The sequence below is a fragment of the Ovis aries genome, chromosome 7 (assembly GCF_016772045.2).
Source record: "Ovis aries strain OAR_USU_Benz2616 breed Rambouillet chromosome 7, ARS-UI_Ramb_v3.0, whole genome shotgun sequence".
Lineage (NCBI taxonomy): Eukaryota > Metazoa > Chordata > Mammalia > Artiodactyla > Bovidae > Ovis > Ovis aries.
In genome coordinates this window covers 25,824,917-25,846,766 of record NC_056060.1, presented here as the reverse complement: position 1 = coordinate 25,846,766, position 21,850 = coordinate 25,824,917, and the positions used below count along the sequence as shown (strand labels likewise).

Below are 21,850 nucleotides of genomic sequence, written 5' to 3'. Positions count from 1 at the left end.
TCTCTTGCTCAGTCCAATTCTATTTTTTTCTGATATTGGCTACAAAATCCTCCAGTCACTGCCCCTGTATCAGGGCTTCCTGGCACCACCCTTGCAGTGTTTCCTTTTGTCTACAAGACCCGCTGCACAACCATTACCCTCACAATGTCTTTCCTCACTGGCCTGGCTGCCTGCATGTCTCTTCTTGGCTATAACAGTTTCAAAGGGCTCCAACCGGCTTATGCTGCTTTCTCACTGAGGCAGTGAAAGTTGTGCCCATGGGAGAGCCCAGGCGTGGTGGTGTGGAGTGCCAAGAGAGGACTGACAAGAGAGCGTGGGTGTTAGTGGTGTGGGGCCTGGAGGAAAGCTTAGTGGGGGCAGTGCAAGTGGAGGACTCCTGGTTTTCAATTCAAATGTGGAACAAGCATCAGTAATTTGGTTTGTTTCAAGACACAATAGTTTAATATTATGTCTAAAAAAATAGCATGTATATTAGGTTGAACTCTATAAAATTGATATTTGATCTAATATAAACTGACTGAAAGAACAGTCTCTTATGACTCAAACTAATAAATGCATATAAGCCTGGAGAGGAACAATTTAGTGATAAGAATTAAAGATATACATTTTCTATTTTCTTCGTAGACACGCAAGTTTTAAAAATGGGTTTCCTGTATATCTTTCTTGTGAACTTCTCAGTTTTAAAATGTCTGTTATTCATATATTTCATAGCAATGAATTTTATTCCTATATATGAGTAATAATACTCTCCCAAGATGAAAGAACTATGAATATTTAATTCATATTCAATTAACTATGAATGTACTCCATTGCAGAGAAGGCAGTGGCACCCCACTCCAGTACTCTTGCCTGGAAAATCCCATGGACGGAGGAGCCTGGTAGGCTGCAGTCCATGGGGTCGCTAAGAGTCGGACACGACTGAGCAACTTCACTTTCACTTTTCACTTTCATGCATTGGAGAAGGAAATGGCAACCCACACCAGTGTTCTTGCCTGGAGAATCCCAGGAATGGGGGAGCCTGGTGGACTGCCGTCTATGGGGTTGCAGAGAGTCGGACACAACTGAAGTGACTTAGCAGCAGCAGCAGCATGCTCCATTGCAGACATTTATGTTATTTGTAAATTTTCTTTTTATATTTTTTTATCATTGATGCCTCTTGTAGCTTAATTGTTAGTTTATCTAGTTTTAATATACTAAAAAATTTTTCTTTTTTATTGAAGTATAGTTGATTAACCATTTTGTATATTTTAGGTATACAGCAAAGTGATTCATTCATATATATACATATATATATATACATATATATTCTTTGGAAGATTCTTTTCCATTAGAAATTATTGTAAGATATTAAATATAGTTGTCTTTGCTATGGAACAGTTATTGCTGCTTATCTATTTTTTATATAGTAGTGTGTATATGTTTTTACTTAGTCATAAATAGTGAAAATTTTGAAGTTTAGGTATCTATTTCTAAAGCACCTTCTAAACAAATTGAATTTTTTTATCTTTATCAGTGTATGAATGTGACTTTTTCCTCATAGTCTCATGCATGATTTCATCAATTTTATAAACCTTTGAAATTTGTTAATTCAGAATAGCACCCAACACAATCTTATTTACTTTTCTTTGAATAACTAGTGACAGTTTTACTTTTCATATGACTATCAGCTATTAGGACTTCTGTGTCAGTCGTCTTATGTTTTTCTCATTGTAAATTTCGTATACCACGCTTTCTATCTTTATCTATCCGAAGGAACTGATTTCATCATAGAAATATTAGTCATCTGTCATATTTTATAACTTGTTTTTCAGTGTGTTTTTAATTGTTATTTTATAGTGCTTATATATCTATATAAGATATCTATGTAGCTATGTATGCAAACTTTGTACATATACCTATATCTAAGTATAGTAAGAACTGAATATTATGGATAGTGCCAACTATTTTTCCTCCCTCATTTGTTAACTAGATATTCTTAGAATGAATTTTAGATGTTAAATGTTTGTTAAAATATTATTTTTCTTTTGGTTTGTTACCCTTTTTGATGTTTAAATATCATTTTGAAACTCTCGAGTTTATCATCAGAGGCAATAATCTATGTATTTACAAATTTACCTGTTGTGCCAACACCATTGATTGAATAATTCACCCTGTCCACACTGGTATTATAGGATTCTTCAATAGTCTCTTGAGGTTACTCGTTTATTCTGGCCCTCTCCTTCCATTCTTTACATTGAGATTTTTATAACTCTCTGAAAACAGAAATATGATCCACTGAATATCCCCCAAGATTTCCTACTGCTCTTAGGATAAAAGGCAAAATTCTTATCATGGATCCAAGATTTCATCCTATTTGACCTATTTCTCCAGCCTGATTTTAGTCATTCATATTCCTGTCCCCCTGGCCTGTGTCTCAGGGCCTTTGCACATGGCATTTCCAAAGTCTGGACTACTCTACTTACTTTCAGTGATAACTCATATTTTACAGAGCCTAACTAATCATGATGGTGATATGTCACATTATCATAGCCCTCTGATATTTCCTTCAAATTAGTTGTCAGAGATGTATCTGTATTTAAAGTTATTTAATGTTGATCTACCTGTATCTACCCATCCAGACCGAACCTTTAAAACTTCAAAAGTCAGAATTTCTGTTTCACCTCAGAACTTGACATTGGACTTAGGTATAATAGATACTCATTAGGATATGAGTTATACTCATTAGTTGTGTTACTTAAAGAAATAAATTAATTCATGATCTTTTCATAACATATTAATGGCTGTTAGTGAAGATTTTTTTTCTTCATAAAACTGAAATTGATAAAAGCTTAAATCTGTTTCTTTAAATATTGACATTTGATAAATTCTTTGGTTATTTTGTTTCTGGATTTTAGGTATCATCAGAAAAAGCCAATGTATGAAAGAAATGACTCTTCGGTGTCTGAATTTGTTTTCCTGGGACTTTCTACCTCTAGACCAGTGCAGCATTTCCTCCTTGCCTTCTCTACAGTGTTTTATGTAACAATTGTTCTAGGGAATCTCCTTGTTGTGTTTGCAGCGACCTTTGACCCTCATCTACATTCCCCCATGTACTTCCTTTTAGCCAACCTCTCATTTATTGATTTGTGTCTTTCTACCTTAACAGTGCCTAAGATGATCTCTGACCTGTACTCTGGGCACAAAACCATATCCTTCCAGGCATGTGTCACCCAGATATTTGTCCTTCACACCCTGGGTGGATCTGAGATGGTGCTGCTCACTGCCATGGCCTTAGACCGCTATGTGGCCATATGTAAGCCCCTGCACTACCTGACCATCATGAGCCCACGGGTATGCCTTTTGCTTCTGTGTGGTGCTTGGGCTACTGGCCTCATTCACTCAGTGGTCCAGTTAGCTTTTGTGATCCATTTGCCTTTCTGTGGTCCTAATGAAATCGACAGCTTTTACTGTGACCTTCCTTGGTTTATCAAACTTGCCTGCATAGATTCCTACAGAATGGAATTCATGGTCACTGCCAACAGTGGGTTCATATCCATGGGCACTTTCTTCTTGTTGATCATCTCCTATGTTTTCATTCTGGTCACCGTATGGAAACGCTCTTCACATGGTTTGCACAAGGCCCTCTCTACTCTGTCAGCACACATCACTGTGGTGGTTTTATTCTTTGGACCCTGCATCTTTGTTTACATGTGGCCATTTCCTATAGTGACAGTGGATAAGTTTCTTGCCATTTTAGACTTTTTGGTTACACCCATCCTGAATCCTGCCATTTACACATTGAGGAATAAAGACATGAAGATGGCTATAAGGAGACTGTGTAGTCAGTTCTTGAGCTGGAAGATCTCTTAAGTAACTCATGGGATCACAGTTTATTTCAAACAACTTCATGAAATTCAAGTGGTTAAATAAATATGCAAATTTAGGGCTGTTTTTTTCTGAAGTTACCATTTTATAATATTTAGACTAGACCATTGGTTATGTTGTTACATTGAATTTATCAAATTAACTCTGTAGATAAAGATATGTCAGCCAAATTAAAGCCCCAGTAAGTATTTGGACAGTTTTGAAAAAGCAATGTTTAGAGACTAGTGTCTACTGAAAGTATGGCCTTATGCATCAGACTGCCTATATTCAATTAATCAACTGAATTTTATTAATTCAATGAATTAATGGAGAACTAATAGTTGCAAATTTTCAGAAAATTATGAAATATCTAACTCTAAAATTTAAATGCTGGATATGAATAATTAAATTTATCATTCTTTCTGAAAGACAAAAATATGTGTCTGGGAGTATTTATGACCTGGGGACAAAAACAGTGTGTGAGAAGTGGAGTGGAGAGAAAACGGATCAGATGCTGTAATAGAGACTGACAGATACTGGGGAGGAAAACAGAAGGAGAACCTCATAGACAGTGTGTTTTATGAGTTTGAAAATATGCTTCCCTTGCTTGTTTCATTTCAAATGGACTCAAATCATCTCCAGTTGACTTAGGACAGGGAAATTTATGTATATGTCAGTATTTCACAATTTTTGAAACTGTGACTTAATCCATCAATGAATATTCCTCAAACATCAAAATGTGTTGATATGACTATAGCCTGGATGGTATTATTATTATCCAACAACTACTCTATCCAATTTTTTTGCTGACTGTTTTCTCTAGTAGCTCATATAACTCTACTGTGTCTCAATACATGTGTCTTAAATATGTGTTAGTGTGTATGATCTGTGTAAATTACAAAACCTATTTAATTTATAGCTTGCTTTGACAACTAGAAGACTGAGCCAGGTTCATTGTGAAGCTATGAAAGGACCCTATGTCCTGAGTATTTGTGATCCACAATTCTTTCAGGATTATGTAATCAGTTTGTATTTCATATTTTTCCTCTTCACAATTATTTTGTTGTTTTGATTTATATTTTTAGTGGATTCTTTTTAGGTACATTAAATTAGAAAGTACAATATAAAGCCAGAACTCTGATTGAGGAATTTGCCTTACTTTTGAAAGTAGCAGAATGGAGAAGACTAAAGTTCTAAGCTCAAAAGTTCTGAAAGGCAATACTGAACCACTTGAACTCTGTCAGACTGAGGAGGAAAAGATCTATTAGAATCATAATCCAAATGTGGAAGGGATATATCCAAGGAACAGGAGCAAACCTGAAATGTACCAAAATTATAAAAATTACACTGCAGAATCAAATAGGGTAGTATTTGATCGGATTGAAGTGATCACACCTTAACATTTTATGGCTCAGAGAGGAAGGAGTAGATCATTTCTGAAGGAATTTATTGTATCAGCACTACATGATCTTTTATATACAATGTGTAAAATAGTAAAACATAATTGTGGAATATTCAAGAAGCAGGGATACGTGATTGATAATTAGTGGGAAATGAGTTAAGTGAAGCAGACCACATAAGACAAATTTCTGAAATCAGAAGAGAGCATAAAATCATTGATATAGTTAAAAGACATTAAGAATTTGAAAAACTGAAAATAATTACACAGAGGAACAGAATATCTGAGAAAGAACCAAGTGATTTTAGAAACGAAAAGGAAATATGCAATATTATGAATTTAAGAAGACAAAAACAGATTGGACACAGCAGAAGAAAAAAATCAGTAGATTCAAGACAAGTTAATAGATATTATCCAAAGTAAGTACAAATATATAAAAAAATAAAAATAGAATTCATGTTCACATATACATACACATATGAAATAGCAATTATTTTACTTAAGGGTTTATTCCTGAGATTCTCTATTGGAAACTTACAAAATACAAAGGATCATGTCATCTTTAGAAAGGAATATGAAATTGGTAGTATATCTAGATCCATCAGTTCAGTTCAGTCGCTCAGTTGTGTCTGACTCTTTGCGACCCCATGAATCGCAGCACGCCAGGCCTCCCTGTCCGTCACCATCTCCCGGAGTTCACTCAGACTCACGTCCATCGAGTCAGTGATGCCATCCAGCCATCTCATCCTCTGTCGTCCCCTTCTCCTCCTGCCCCCAACCCCTCCCAGCATCAGAGTCGCTTCCAATGAGTCAACTCTTCTTATGAGGTGGCCAAAGTACTGGAGTTTCAGCTTTAGCATCATTCCTTCCAAAGAAATCCAAGGGCTGATCTCCTTCAGAGTGGACTGGCTGGATCTCCTTGCAGTCCAAGGGACTCTCAAGAGTCTTCTCCAACACCACAGTTTAAAAACATCAGTTCTTCAGCGCTCAGCCTTCTTCACAGTCCAACACTCACATCCATACATGACCACAGGAAGAACCATAGCCTTGACTAGATGGACCTTAGTTGGCAAAGTAATGTCTCTGCTTTTGAATATGCTATCTAAGTTGGTCATAACTTTTCTTCTAAGGAGTAAGCATCTTTTAATTTCATGGCTGCAGTCACCATCTGCAGTGATTTTGGAGCCCAGAAAAATAAACACTGTTTCCACTGTTTCCCCATCTATTTCCCATGAAGTGATGGGACCGGATGCCATGATCTTTGTTTTCTGAATGTTGAGCTTTAAGCCAACTTTTTCACTCTCCACTTTCGCTTTCGTCAAGAGGTTTTTTAGTTCCTCTTCACTTTCTGCCATAAGGGTGGTGTCATCTGCATATCTGAGGTATAGATTTCATATAAATGTGTGTAAACTTGTATAATATTTTGAGGAAGATTTTGAAGAAAAGTTTTGTTTAATGTAGTAATAAATTAATCACAAGCTCTGAACATAATCTAGTTCTTACAGGCTATTTGGACACTTCAGTGAATTAAGTGGATAGTTTATTCCAAAGCTACATTTTTTGGCCTATCTAATGATGAACTACCTAACGCATTTATGACTAGGAAGGAAAAAAGCAAAATCTCCAAAGGTTGTTGATATAGCCATCTTTGTATTTAATGGGCTTCCCTGATGGCTCAGCTGGTAAAGAATCTGCCTGCAATGTGGAAGACCTGGGATCAATCCCTGGTTTGGAAAGATCCCCTGGAGAAGGGAAAGTCTAAGCCACTCCAGTATTCTGACCTGGAGAATTCCACAGACTGTATAGTCCATTGGGTTACAAAGAGTTGAACACGACTAAGTCAATTTCACTTTGCTTCACTTCACTTGTATTTAAGATAGTTCTTTTAAAGATATTACACTGTTTCACAAATGACTAAAACATGATGTTAAGAGAAAAAAACTCTCCAGATTAGGATTATGATCCAATTTCCTTTCTGAATAGGATTACAAATATTTAATGATTACTTATATATATATATATATATATGTTTATAGAAGGCAATAGAATGTTGTCTAATTGATAGACTAATTTATCATTTTATAAAGATAAATATAACAATATAATGCACTAACTTATTAAAGAAAACTTTAAAGAAAGCCTATGTGAAATGCTCTGTTAAGAAATGCATAGAATAATAGAAAATTTCCTGATATGGTGGTCAGTGTTGAAGTAATAGTAAGAATCATAATAATTAACATCAAAATTCTTACTAATTTCAAGCCATTCTTGAGAACAATCAAAATCATGTTTATAAAGACTGGCCACATTTTCCAAACAGGAACTCATTTTTGCAATTCTAGAATACTAAAGAATTGATACAAAACTTTCTTCAAGAGATATACATGATTTCTATATGTGAATTGGGGAACTCTTCCCAGTCTTAAGTAACAGGATGCTGCTGTTGCTGCTGCTAAGTTGCTTCAGTCGTGTCCGACTCTGTGCGACCCCATAGACAGCAGCCCATCAGGCTCCCTGTCCCTGGGATTCTCCAAGCAAGAATACTGGAGTGGGTTGCCATAGGTGTGGCTAATTTAGGGTGCTCACGGAAGACATTCTGATAATTTGAGATGATGAAATACCAACACAAATCCACAGTCTGTCATCATAGCCACTTAATGGCATTCCCCATCTCTTTGTTTCTTAAAGTATAAATGGCTGGATTTAGTAGTGGTGTGATGATCACATAAACTACAGCAGGAACTTGCCCACCCAAGTGGTGCTGAGTGGAAAAAGAGATGAAGATACAAGGACAAAGAATAACATGACCACTGTGGGCAGTACAAGTGGAGAGCGCCTTGGATGCCCTGCCCCTGGATTTATGGCAGACAGTAAGCAGAATATAAAAGTAAGAGATCAGCAGTAGAATGAAGCAGATGGTGGCCAGTACCCCACTGTCAGCATGAATCAACATTTCTAAAACATAAGTATCCAAGAAAGCTAGCTAGATCACCAATGGAATATCACAGAAATTACTATCCAATTCTCTGGGTCCACAGAAAGGCAATTATATAATTATAGGTAGTTGGCTTACTGAGTGCACAAAGCCAGTGATCCATGGTGTCATCACTAGCTGAATGCACATTTGTGTGTTCAGGATGCTAGAGTAATGGAGTGGCTTGCAGATGGCCACATAAAGGTCATAGGCCATGGACACAAGCAGCATCATTTCATCCCCTCAAGAAAATGTCCAAAAAAAATCTGACACATGCATGCTCTAAGGGAGATGGTCCTGTTTGCCTTGAGAAAGTCTGAGGTCAGTTTAGGAGTGGTTACTGATGAAAGGCATAAGTCAATGAATCAAAGATTGACTAATATGATGTACATAGGAGAGTAGAGATGAAGGTCAGCAATAATTAGCAGCACAATGAAGATGTTGCCTAATATGATGATTAAATAAAGTGAGTAAAATATCACTAGGAGGAAGGCCTGGAGCTCCCATAAATCACGCAGCTCAAGAAAATTAAATCTGAACACTACAGACTAGTTCAGTTCAGTTCAGTTTAGTTGCTCAGTCGTGTCTAACTCTTTGAGACCCCATGACTGGTTACTTCTTCCATTTAGTTCAGTTTATTCTAATTTAATCTAAGAAAAGATGTAAAAATATATTTTCTGAATCAAGCAGGTTTCTTATTTATTGCTGATGGAAGCATTTACTTGCATAGTCACCTTGGAAAAAAATTGTCCTTTTCATGTAAAGCTCAGTACTGATATATCCTATGGTTCAGCAATTTCAGTCTCATTTGCATGCTTGAGATAAATTCTTACAACTGTATATATGGAAATATTTATAATTATACATATAAACAGGACAGTGGAATATTATTCAGAAATATAACATATAAAATATAACTATATAAAATGACAAAGATGTATCTTTTTGAGGCATAATAATGAAGAAAAAAGAGGTTATCATAATTTTTATAAAGTGAACAGCCATAGAAAATAATGTATTTTGTAGGGACTTCTATGTATAAACTATGTATTTAAAATGATGTAAGTAACTCCAGCATGGGGGGTAAGGATCAGGATGAGTATGCACGCATTATCAGCTGTATGATATTATGAGCTATTTAGGTCTTATATTAGTCATGTTTTTATAGTTATAGTTTTGTTTGTAAATAAACAAGCAAAAAAATTCAAAATAGACTTTGAGAAATTTGTGAATGTACTATGAATCAAGAATTATGATCAATTCAATGCTGTGGCTCTGAGGTTTTACATGAATATATCTCCCTGTTGTCTGTAACTGAAGCTTTTGATGATACTGGTTTGGTTTAAATCCATTGATTTATCAGGTACCAAGGATGAAAATAAAAAGAAAATTAGAAAGTAATAGATGTAGGAGGGACTTTCAATTTTTTCCAGTGTGGTAAACAGGAATTTATAGAATATTTTCTTACTATGATCTATGATCACTTTTGAGCACCTCAGTGAAAAAGAAATAGATTGTAGGTGGTGTATGATTTATCAAAGAATAAAAGCTTATGCCTTTTCACCTAATAGTAGCTTAATAGGTTGTAAATATTATTTTAGTTAAATTGCAAAGTATTACTGCTAAGATAATTATATAAAAACTATATTAATAATTCTGTTAAAGTTAATTATATGAAATAGGTATGTGATTTTCAACTCTACCCTAAGTAGGAGAAGTGAGACTAAAGATTCTAAGAGCATAGTTGAAAATCAAATGAGTTAGAGCAGAACTCACACACAAAAAAATCAAATGTTAGGACAATTAAAAATAAGAATAAATGGGACAATTTATTTTCTTCTTTGAGTTGCTAATTTCAGGTCATGGGAAAACTAAACCTTTCTCTTTCTTTGTCATTCTCTCTCTGAGTACCTCCCATATGCTAGAAAATTTCACCCATATTGTCTAAAGTAATCTTCACAATAACCAAATAAAATAAGTGAAATATTTGTTACTATTCTGAATTTGACTCCCAGTGTAACCTGTTAGCGGAGAAAGCAATGGCACCCCACTCCAGTACTCTTGCCTGGAAAATCCCATGGACAGAGGAGCCTAGTAGGCTGCAGTCCATGGAGACGGTAGGAGTCGGACATGACTGAGAGACTTCCCTTTCACTTTCCACTTTCATGCATTGGAGAAGGAAATGGCAACCCACTCCAGTGTTCTTGCCTGGAGAATCCCAGGGATGGGGGAGCCTGGTGGGCTGCCGTCTAGGGGGTCACATTGAGTCGGACACGACTGACGTGACTTAGCAGTAACCTGTTAGAGTCTCAGAGCTGGGAAATAGCATGACTGGAGTGCAGTCCCGATACTCTCTGATGCCAGCCCTTCATCTGTGCTGTCGTTCTGTGCTTCCTGTTCAGTTCCAAGAGCATAATTCCATTTTCAGGGTAACTATTGACTATTGTAGGCTTTGAAAGATGTCTCTCCATAAGCTCTATTAAGTTCCTTCCTGAGTTAAATTAGTTATTATCACTTTTCTCAATATTTGGAAATTTCTGTTAATTACAGTTACATATCTTTGCCTAGAACACAGGTTTCCTTAAGTCAAGAAAACTGCAGACCCTGATGACTATGGATCTGTGAGGACCTGAATATTACCTCAAAGAGGGCACCTACACAGCTGTGAGACTGTGTACTCATTTTGAACATGTAGAGAGTCCAGAAGGTCCACCAATACCTTGGAGAAGAAATCCTTGATGTTTCTGAAAGTTATGCAACTATTCCAAATCTTTCTAATTAGTGTTCATGGAAATATGGCATTAAAACATTGTCTTCAATATGATAAGGAAGGGAACTAAGGGAGAAGTTAAGAAATTTAGAGTGCAGAGTGTATCTCCTTACCAGAGAGACACCATATTTGACCACATTTCTTCCTGAGAATAAAACATTGACTATATTCTAAATAGACTCTGAAAGAGAACCGTATTGCATCAAAACAAAGAATCCACTTCCCGCTGTGACCAGCATTCATGGGGGAGTGTGAGGCATATATTTAGTATGGAGAGAGGCCTCTGGAGTAGGAAATTTTTCAAGCTACTCATGCTATGTTCCTTTGAGACCACTTCATTCTGGTCTCTCTGAATTAAGAATATCATCTGGAAAGTGTGCCTTTTGTCAAGATCAGAGTGAGAACTGGTGAGGACAATAATAAAAGTTCTAATGGTAGAGTTAAGCATAGAAAAAAATTAATAAAACAATTCTTTGATTAACTTTTTAAAAAAGAAGAACATTATCCCAGAACTAAGTTGCTATCTCTAGGCCCAGATGACTTGGGTGAGTGGACATGGGATGGTGAGCAGAGGGAGATAACTCGTCAGTGTGTGCTCAGTTGCTCCCTCAGTGCTGTACACCAAGTACGCCCAATGTAGAGCAGTCAGTCTTGAACTGCTTGTTTTATGGGGTTTTAATGAAGAATAGAGAGACATTTTAAAGTGTCAAAAGTTTCTTTGATTATTTGAGCAATGATCATGATTGAAAAATGAGTACCAGGCAATATTGGGGCTTCCCAAGTGGCTCAGCAGTAAAGAATCTCCTGCCAATGCAGGAGATGCAAGAGGTACACGTATGATCCACGGCTGGAGAAGATTCCCTGGTATAAGAAATGACAACCAACTCTAGTATTCTTGCAGGCATAATCTTCTGGATAGGGGAACCTGGCAAGCTATGGTCCATGGGGTCACAAAGAGTTGGATACCACTGAGAACTCTCATACCCAAAGGGCAATATTAACAATATTATTCAAAATAACAAAATAGTAAGGCAAGTTTATCTCTTATTTTCATTTATACAATATTATATTATTTAACCTTATGGACAAGAATCCAACACTTTAGTGGTCTGAGAAGGAAATATGATAGTGTCTCTATCTGCCCATTGCTGTTACTTTTATTTTTTTCAAGCAGAAAAATAAAATTGTTCACATATTGGTAGTTATGGTTTCAGTTTGTTTTCTATGCAGTTACATACTAACATGTGCACTTTTAAATATATAGAAAAATCTTTTTCTTTGAAAAATATACAGTGTTGAAAGATATTTTAAATTCCAGTTACTCTAAAATAATATGCTTAATATATTTCATTCAATGTATATATATTTTTAGAGAAATTAAGAGAAAATTTATACACATTTTTAGTGTTCTTTTCACACTTTGAGAATGAATGATTAGAGTTTGGAAAGCAGACATGAAAAGAATGAAGCAGAAAAGTGGGCTTATTACACTTGGCATTAACTATGTAGATAGTGTCAGTGATGTCAATCCACCACTGGTCAATTTTGCTGATGATCAGGCATAGGAGAGTCCTCTGTCTTCACACACAGTTTAGAAACATCTGTACATTAAACTTTAGCTGACTGTGTTTAGGAATGGAAACCAGAGATAACCCTTTAAACCATTTATTTAGGTTCCATTGTATGAATATCTCGAACATTGGGAATACAAACATTTAATGATGATAGCTACATTAAAATAACCTTGAATATGGGGTTGGGAGGAGAAGCAAATGGTGACCCATTCCACTATTCTTGCCTGGAGAATCCCAGGGACAGGGGAGCCTGGCGGGCTGCTGTCTATGGGGTCGCACAGAGTCGGACACGACTGAAGCGACTTAGCAGCAGCAGCATGGAGTTGGCAGAGGGCAGAGTCAAATACCTTTATCTCAGCTCCACATCAGCTCATCAAGAACGGGCGGCTAAAATGCAGCATGTCTACAGGATGACTTTCTGTTCATTTTCTTCCCTTCTCATTGTTAGAGAGCTTTTGCTAAACTGACATTTCACTATTTCTCAGCGATTGGGGACTCTGGACAGGTTCCCAGGGTTTATCTAAACTTTATGGTTACTTCCTCTCTATCTAGCATATCTGTTCATGTGTTTTAGGGAGTAAATGAATCTTGTGTTTCAGCTCCACCATGTTAGGAGACACAACAATTGGAGGAGGTGGACATTCTATTCCATTAATCAAGGTGTAGATATTGTTATTCTTGTACTCCTGTGACTTCTAGGACATGGGGCTTTTAAAGAAATCAAATGGGACAACCAATGAAAGAGTAATCTAAAGAAACCTCTAGCCTGATTAAAACAACTTTAAATAAGGACAAAGATTTGGAAGATAGTTTGGTAGAGCTTTACAAAACTAATGATAGTATTGCCGCATGATAAAGTAATAGTACTGCTGGGCATTTACCAAGCCGAGTTAAAAATTCTGTTTATACAAAACCTGCATTTGAACATTTGTGGTAGCTTTATCCATAATTACCAAAAACTAGAGCCATCCAAGATGTCCTTCAATCTGTTAATGGTTAAATAAAGTGTGGTACACTTGTACAATGGAATATTATTTGGTAATGAAAAGAAATAATCTATCATGTCATGAAAAGGTGTACAGGATCCTTAAGCGTCTATTGCTACACAAAGGAAGCCAATCTGAAAAGTCTATGTGCTGTGTGATTCCACCTGTATGAAATGCACAACGATGGATACTGTGTTAGGTGGTTAGGTGGTGGTTAGGTGGTTGTCAGAGGTTCATGGGTTAAGGGGAATGAATGAATAAGTTACACCCAGGAGATTTTAGTACAGTGAAATTATTCTTTATGATAATGTAATTTTGAATATATTTTCAAGACATTTGTTGTGTCTTCTGTGGATGCCTGAATGGAATGGCAGCCTAGCAACAAGCTCATGAGCTCGTGAGCTTGTGAGCTCGTATTTGTTTCTAATACTGTTATACAGTTAAAGGAACCAGGGATCTTTCGAGAAATGGCTATTGTAAGAATAGGAAATAAAGATACAAGATAAGTCAGGAGAATATTTTGGTCCCAGACAATAAGGGAATGCTCAAACATCCATAAACTCACAAAATTTGATGCAGGTATACATCAAAGAAGCTTAAGAGCCTAATGAAAATAAAACTCCCAATAGCAGTTTTAGATTATAATCCAAATTATAAATATCCATGATTTCATACTGATGTAAATGATTGAATAAGTTAGTATATGGGATAGAAGAGTAATCACCCATGCAGGAGAATTAGAGATAAATTTTGAAGCACACTACCCTAATCAAGGGGAACATAGCTACTCATTCCTTAAGTATAGGCTGAGTGTAGTGACTTTCCTCAAAATACGGTGTGGATAGTAGGGAGAGTAAATCTACAATGAGGCAGCCTGAGAAACATTTCAGTCAGGTGATCAAGGTCAACATCAACAGATATAAATCATGGTGATGGTATAGACACTTGATGGGAGGTGTCAAAATGGCAGATCACCTGTGGTGTGCTTCCCCTGAACCCATAACTCTGGTGTTCTCATGAGAAAAATGTCAAATACATTTCAGTGGGGTGATACCCTTCCTAATTTGCAGTTGCTCAAAAAATTGAATTACCATGCTGCTGCTGCTGCTAAGTCGCTTCAGTTGTGTCCGACTCTGTGCGACCCCATAGATGGCAGCCCACCAGGCTCCCCCATCCCTGGGATTCTCCAGGCAAGAACACTGGAGTGGGTTGCCATTTCCTTCTCCAATGCACGGAAGTGAAAAGTGAAAGTGAAGTTGCTTCAGTCATGTCCGACCCTTAGCGACCCCATGGACTGCAGCCTACCAGGCTCCTGCGTCCATGGGATTCTCTAGGCAAGAGTACTGGAGAATCCTGTGGACGCATAAGACTCAATTCTTCTCCTAGTCTATAACCCCAAAGAATTAAAAACAAGTACAAAAACAAAATCTTGCATGTGAATATTACAGAACACTCTAAATGTTAATCTGCTGATGAATGGATGTGTTAATCCATACAGAACAATAATATTCAGCCACAAAAAGGATTGATGTAAGGATACACATTTCATTATGTATGAAAACATTTTGGAACTAGGTAGAAGTGATGATTCCACAATGTAATGAACGCCTAAATGCTATCGGTTTGTAGCTTTCAAATGATTGATTTTACCTTACATTAATTTTACCTTGATAAGATAAAAGTGAAGTGAAGTGAAGTTGTTCAGTTGTGTCCGACTCTGCGACCCCACGAACTATAGCCTGTCAGGCTCCTCTGCCCATGGGATTTTCCAGGTAAGAATACTGGAGTGGGTTGCCATTTTCTTCTCCATATATAAAATGCAATGCTATAAAGATAAGTGAGTAAATGTTATTTTCCAATTATGAATTAAGATTTTAGTTATCCACCTTTTTTTAAGCTCATTTTTTTTTAAATCATGCTAGGCTAATGTGTACTTATGTAAAAGAGAATGTTACTGTTCCAACACAAAGTTTTTGCTTATTTCTCTCTAGGCTAGATGTTATGTAGAAATTAGTCTAAATTTTTGTAAAATGAGAATAATCGTTTAACAAAAATCAATTTTTTAAAACAATCTGTTGAAATGGAGCTCTTATAATAATGTTAAATGATATAAGAATTGTGATATTTGGTCTTCTGTGTGTACACATTACTGTTCTGAGCAGCGTTATAGAGTTAGATATATTCAGTATGTCTAGATTTAGTTCATGAATAAAGAATATGCAGGGCTGAATGCCAAGACACACATTCTGACCCTTTTCTACTATTAACTGGTAAATCACAATCTTATTTCTTCATCTGATGGGGAAGAATGTTGTATTTCCATCTCACCATTTTGTTGGAAATAATAAATGAGATAGTATAGGTATAATACTAAGAAAAGCAAAAAGCTTAATAGACATAAGAGCTCTTTTTTTTTTAGTATGTTATAGCATTGATCTAAAAAAGAGGCAGCATCAGTATAGGGATTACATTCCTGATTCAGAATATTATTTCATTTGAATATTAGTTTTGACTTTAGCATATTGACATATTTAATTTCTATTTTTTTAGATATTATTATGGCTAAAATGTGTTTGATAATTATATAAATGAGGTAAAAGCAGGTATAGGGTTTCTAGGAATATTCCATGAATATGTTTACAATAGAATAGTAAATAATTTTTACTAATGAGCGTCTTAATAGGCATTCCTTTTTCACTGGTATTGGTCTGAAGTGAAGAAGTGAAGTGAAGTCGCTCAGTCTTGTCTGGCTCTTTGTGACCCTGTGGACTGTAGCCCACCAGGCTCCTCTGTCCATGAGATTCTCTAGGCAAGAATACTGGAGTGGGTTGCCATTTCCTTCTCCAGGTATTGGTCTAAGTGATATTTAATTTATCAATAGATATTCAAATGTTAGGAGATGCTGAGTTTCCTTGAAGATACTGTTGTCATAATTTATTAATCATAGCTTCCTTTGTTTCCCATTTACTTTTTCAATCAAACTTCTAATATTTTTTCTTCTCTTAATGCTATGGGAATTCAGTAGAGATCTCATAATTAACAGCCTGGGAATTCAGGTCACTGAGTCATCAAAGTGTCATCCAAAGCTATTGTTAAAACTGGAGTAACTGTAAGGAGAACTAACCACAGAGATCAAAGAGGGAAACAGTTCTTAAGAGATTCTATTATAGTGAAAATATTATTTCTTGGGATTTGTTTTTTGGGGAGGTCAGGTAAGTGGAGAGAGTATAATTTAAGTGAATAACCTGTTAAAATGACCAGCTCTTTCCCCTATATGGGCAAAATACAGCAACTCTACTACAACATTACAAAACTTCTCCCCGTGTACCACCTTGCCTCTAGCTCTTTATCTCTGTTTTTCAATTCAATATTCATTTGTTGAACCTTGTTGAATACACAAGTGCCAGTCTTTCCAAGGGTAAATTCAAACTGTCAAGTTGTGCAGCTCTTCATACACCTAAATTGTATTTTAATTTACAGGGAAATTTTTGGACATGGATTATATTTCACTAAGTACTAGAAAGGACCTTGGGAATTGATTTTGATGTGAATCATCTTTGACCTGTTGTTCATGGAAATTTCTAGAATGACAATTGCTTTTTTAAAAATTCTACTAGCATTAGTTTTCTTTGGGAAAATATAAAAAAATCAGTGTGTTTAATGAGAAACTATTATTGTCAATTTTTGAGACATATGTATATACACACCCACAGCCATCCAAACCCTTGTCTTCTCTCCTAAATCCACAAAACTTCATCTGGTCAGGATTTATCTTTAAGACATAGTTTCTGCTCTTAAGAAGCTCATACTCCTAGCAGTGAAGACAGAGCAACGGTTGTTAGTCACTCAGTTGTTACTGTCTTTTTGCGACCCCATGGACTGAAGCCCACCAGTCTCCTCTGTCCATGGGGATTCTCCAGGCAAGAGCACTGGAGTGGGTAGCCTATACCTTCTCCAGGGGAACTTCCCGACCCAGGAATCGAGCAGAGGTCTCCTGCCTTGCAGGCAGATTCTTTACCAGCTGAACTACCCAGGAAGCCCACAGAGCGACTAGCCAATTGTAAATTATAACATGAAAAGGAATATGAGACTCTCACTAGTAAAATGTGATAGCAAAATGGAGGAATATCTCAGGAAGACTGGAGGAGAGAGGGGGACATTGTTGAGTAACAGCTGACAATTTCTAGAACAAAAAGTAATCCACCACGTGAAAAAGGAAAGCTATAGTGCAGAACAAAAATATGGGTAAACTTGATATTAATGAAATAACAAGGGTCCTTGTAGTTCAGGTTTGTGAGGCAGAGAGGTGAGATAAGGGGCTGGGAAAATGAATTGTAGACAGTCCCATTATGTGCCTTGCTGAGATGTGAAGACAGCAGTTACTGAGGGTCTGTAAGCAGTGAGCAGGCAAAAAAGACTCGGGAACCATTCCCTAGAACGCTGTTCCAGCTGCTGCTTCCCTTTCAGCTGGCATGGTATTCCTTCTTGCTTGCTTCTGTTCTCTCCTATTTCTTTCCTCTGGTTGTCCTTGTCTTTTCTGTCTCCTCTTTTTCCTTTCCTTTTCTTTTCATCTTCTTCCTTATTAGTATCAATCAGCTAAACAATAGATATGCTTTAAAGAACCTAGCAGCTTCTTTACTCAGCTATTAAAAAGAATGCATTTGAATCAGTTCTAATGAGGTGGATGAAACTGGAGCCTATTATACAGAGCGAAGTAAGTCAGAAAGAAAAATACCAATACAGTATATTAACGCATATATATGAAATTTAGAAAGATGGTAACGATGACCCTATATGCGAGACAGCAAAAGAGACACACATGTAAAGATCAGACTGTTGGACTCTGTGGTAAAAGGTGAGGGTGGGATGATTTGAGAGAATAGCATTGAAACATGTTTAAAAAAAAAAAAGAAACTAACAGTAGACTGTCACAAATGGAAGGTTTTAACTTGGTCATTAATTTCTTATAGAGAACATTTTCTGTTAAGGAGCTATTGTGATTTTTTTATGAGTAAGCGGTCGTTTACACACTTGTAAAACTAATTTTTAAATGTTTGACCAAATGGTACTGCCATCGATAACAGTCTGAATTTGAAGGGTTGTATGTTCATCTGAGCCTTTTATTCTGTGTTTTATCAATAAATTTTATTTTTAAGTCATAAGCCAATATCAGGTTGTTTTAGAGCATTCAAATAATACAGAAATATAGGCCTTAGGAAATAAAAGCCATATGTAGTCCTATTTTTCAGGATTCACTATTGGTAATATTTAATGTACAGTCCTAGAACACTTTTTTGAGCACAAACATATTTTCATAAAAATAATTTTTTGCCATTAGAGGTTCTCGCTTTAATTCAATATTTGGATGGTTGTTTCCAGGTACTTAAATAAATATAATAAACTGACATCAACATTATATCAATTTAAGACATAGTACGGGTCATCATGTAACAATTTTTGCAGGAATCAATACCAGCTATGAATATACATACACAGATATATTTAATACTTTTGACTTTGTACATAGGTGATGATAATATTATTACTCATAAGAACAGGACCTCAATTTTCATGTAACATCAAATTTAACTAGATTAGTTCCTGAATTGCTATGGGTGGAAAGCTTTTTCTAGGACTACACAAGCCCCAACAAATGATGATTAATATAGGCTTTTTCGGATAGTTTACAATGTTTTTATGCAGTAACAAAACTTAATGCAAGTGGCTTATAACAAGTTTTTATTTTTTCAGAAAAATTGTGGTATAATTGTCACAAATATTGTGTATACTTAAGGTGTACAATTTGATGCTTTGATATAGGTCTATTATACATTATGTATATCAAATACTTTTTGTTATATGTCTATATTATATATGACAAACAATTACCAATAATTATCAAATAATTACCACAATCAAGCTAATGAATGTATCCACCGCTTGGCACAATTACCATTGTTTTGTGTGTGAAAACGCTGCAGATTTACCTCTCAGCAAATTTCAAGTATAAAGCACAGCTTGCTTGTGCATTAGGTCTCCAGAACTTATGCCCCTTGATATGTGAAATTTTGTCTCTTTTGACCATCTCCCCATGCACCCTCCCCTCAGACCCCCAAAACCACAATTTCACTCTTTGCTTCCATTAATTTGACTCTTTTAGATGTCTCATATGTGATACGAGGCAGTGTTTTGCTTTCTATGACTGGCTTATTACACTTTTCTCCGCTTTTAATCACCTTGTTGCAAATGGCCGGATTTTCTTTTTTTTTAGAATGAATTATATTTTGGTATGTGTGTGTTTTGTTGTGTTGTGTGTATCACATTTGCTTTAACTGGTCATTCATCACCAGAAATTTAGTTTGTTTCCATAATTTGATTAACGTGAGTAATGCTGCAATGAACATAGAACTGTCAATATCTCTCAAGATACTGATTCCATTTCCTTTGCATATATAAGAAGTGAAATTGTTACATGAAAAGATAGTTCTAATTTTAATGCTTTAAGAACCTCAATACTTTTTCCAAAATGGAAGGAATAGTGTTATTTTTATGTACTTTCTTGTGTTCCCTAAATTGAAAATCTTTCCAGATCTGTATATATATTATATATATATATAATATATATAATATATATATATAAATAACTATTTATTTAATTTTTATAGCTATATAATATTGGAAATTCTTTTTCATTTTCATCTGTCTCTTTTTATTATTTCCCTGTCAGTTGGTGAAACAGAAAACTGTGAGTCTCCTACTCACTGCTGCAGATAAGGCTAGGCGTCTATCAATATGCTCATTGGTCACTTGTACGTGTTGTTGTTATTGTTCCGACCATCAGTGCCTGTGCACGTGTCTCCACTTTTTCAAGTTTAATCTCCTTGAGAGTTACTATATTAACCTTTGCATCAAATGTAATCTTTCTTTGATTAATGCCAATATGTTGCCTTTCTTGCTGCTGCTAAGTCACTTCAGTCGTGTCCGACTCTGTGCAACCCCATAGACGGCAGCCCACCAGGCTCCCCCGTCCCCGGGATTCTCCAGGCAAGAATGCTGGAGGGGGTTGCCATTTCCTTCTCCAATGCATGAAAGTGAAAAGTAAAGTGAAGTTGCTCAGTCGTGTCTCTTAGCGACTCCATGGACTGCAGCCTACCAGGCTCCTCCATCCATGGGATTTTCCAGGCACGAGTACTGGAGTGGGTTGCCATTGCCAATATTTTGCCTTTCTTACTGAACTATAACAAATGAAGAGTGTATTATTAATGGATTTTTAATGTTTAGAAAGTTTAGAAAAAAGAAAACCAGGAAAAAAAATAATCACCTAGTTTTCCTAATACTAATACAAATTTATCAGTATTTTTTTTAAACTGAACTTTCTTTTGGTCTTTGAGACATTTTAATTTATTTTTTACATTTGGAAACAAAGTGAATGTACATTGTTTTGTATACCAGACAACGTATATTTTAAAATCTACATATTGCATGATCAAAGCCTTCAGATAGATATCTGCTCCTTTGAAATGTCACACCCACTGCAGTTAATTCTGGTGATTGTCCCATTCATTCTCTCTTGCTCAGTCCAATTCTATTTTTTTCTCTTATTGGCTATAAAATCCTCCATTCCCTGCCCCTGTATCGCGGCCTCCTGGCAGCACCCCTGCCGTATTTCCTTTTGTCTACAAGACCAACTTCACATCCATTACCCTCACAATGTCCTTCCTGACTGGCCTGGCTGCCTGCATGTCTGTTCTTGACTATAACAGTTTCAAGGGGCTTCAACCGGCTTATGCTGCTTTCTCTCTGAGGCAGTGCAGAGTTGTGCCCACAGGAGAGCCCAGGCATGGTGTGGAGTGCCAAGAGAGGAGTGATAAGAGAAAGCGTGGTTGTTAGTGGTGTGGGGCCTGGAGGAAAGTTTAGTGGGGGCAGTGCAAGTGGGGGACTCCTGGTATTTAATTCAAATGTGGAACAAGCATCACTAATTTGGTTTGTTTAAAGTTGTTTAGAAGATCATGTATGAATAAATAGCCTATATATTAGATTGAATTCTATAAAATTGATATTTGACCAAATGTGAATTAACTGAAAGAACAATTTCTTATGACTCAAACTGATATATGCATAAAAGCCTGGAGATGAACAATTTACTGATAAGAACTAAAGATAAACATTTTTCTATTTTTCCCTAGACTTTGTAGGAAAATAGGTTTCCTATATACCCTTCTTGTAGATTTCTCATTTATTAAAATGTCTGTTATGCATATGTTCATAGATTGAACTTTGTTCTGTATATGAGTAATAATGCTT

The 21,850-nt window shown here is 36.1% G+C and overlaps 1 protein-coding gene and 1 pseudogene across 1 annotated transcript; one reads left to right on the top strand and one right to left on the bottom strand.

The window, feature by feature from the left end:
- Positions 1–2,913: 2,913 nt before the first annotated feature.
- Positions 2,914–3,849, top strand: LOC114115708 (olfactory receptor 4F6-like). The gene has a single exon (XM_027972187.1). It carries the CDS (start codon positions 2,914–2,916, stop codon positions 3,847–3,849), a length of 936 nt encoding a protein of 311 aa, XP_027827988.1.
- A 4,037-nt stretch (positions 3,850–7,886) lies between these two features.
- On the bottom strand, positions 7,887–10,898 carry LOC105615800 (olfactory receptor 4K14-like; annotated as a pseudogene).
- Positions 10,899–21,850: the final 10,952 nt, after the last annotated feature.

Excerpts from the sequence above, each read along its gene's own strand:
- LOC114115708 (XM_027972187.1), top strand. The coding sequence starts at position 2,914 with ATGTATGAAAGAAATGACTCTTCGGTGTCTGAATTTGTTTTCCTGGGA.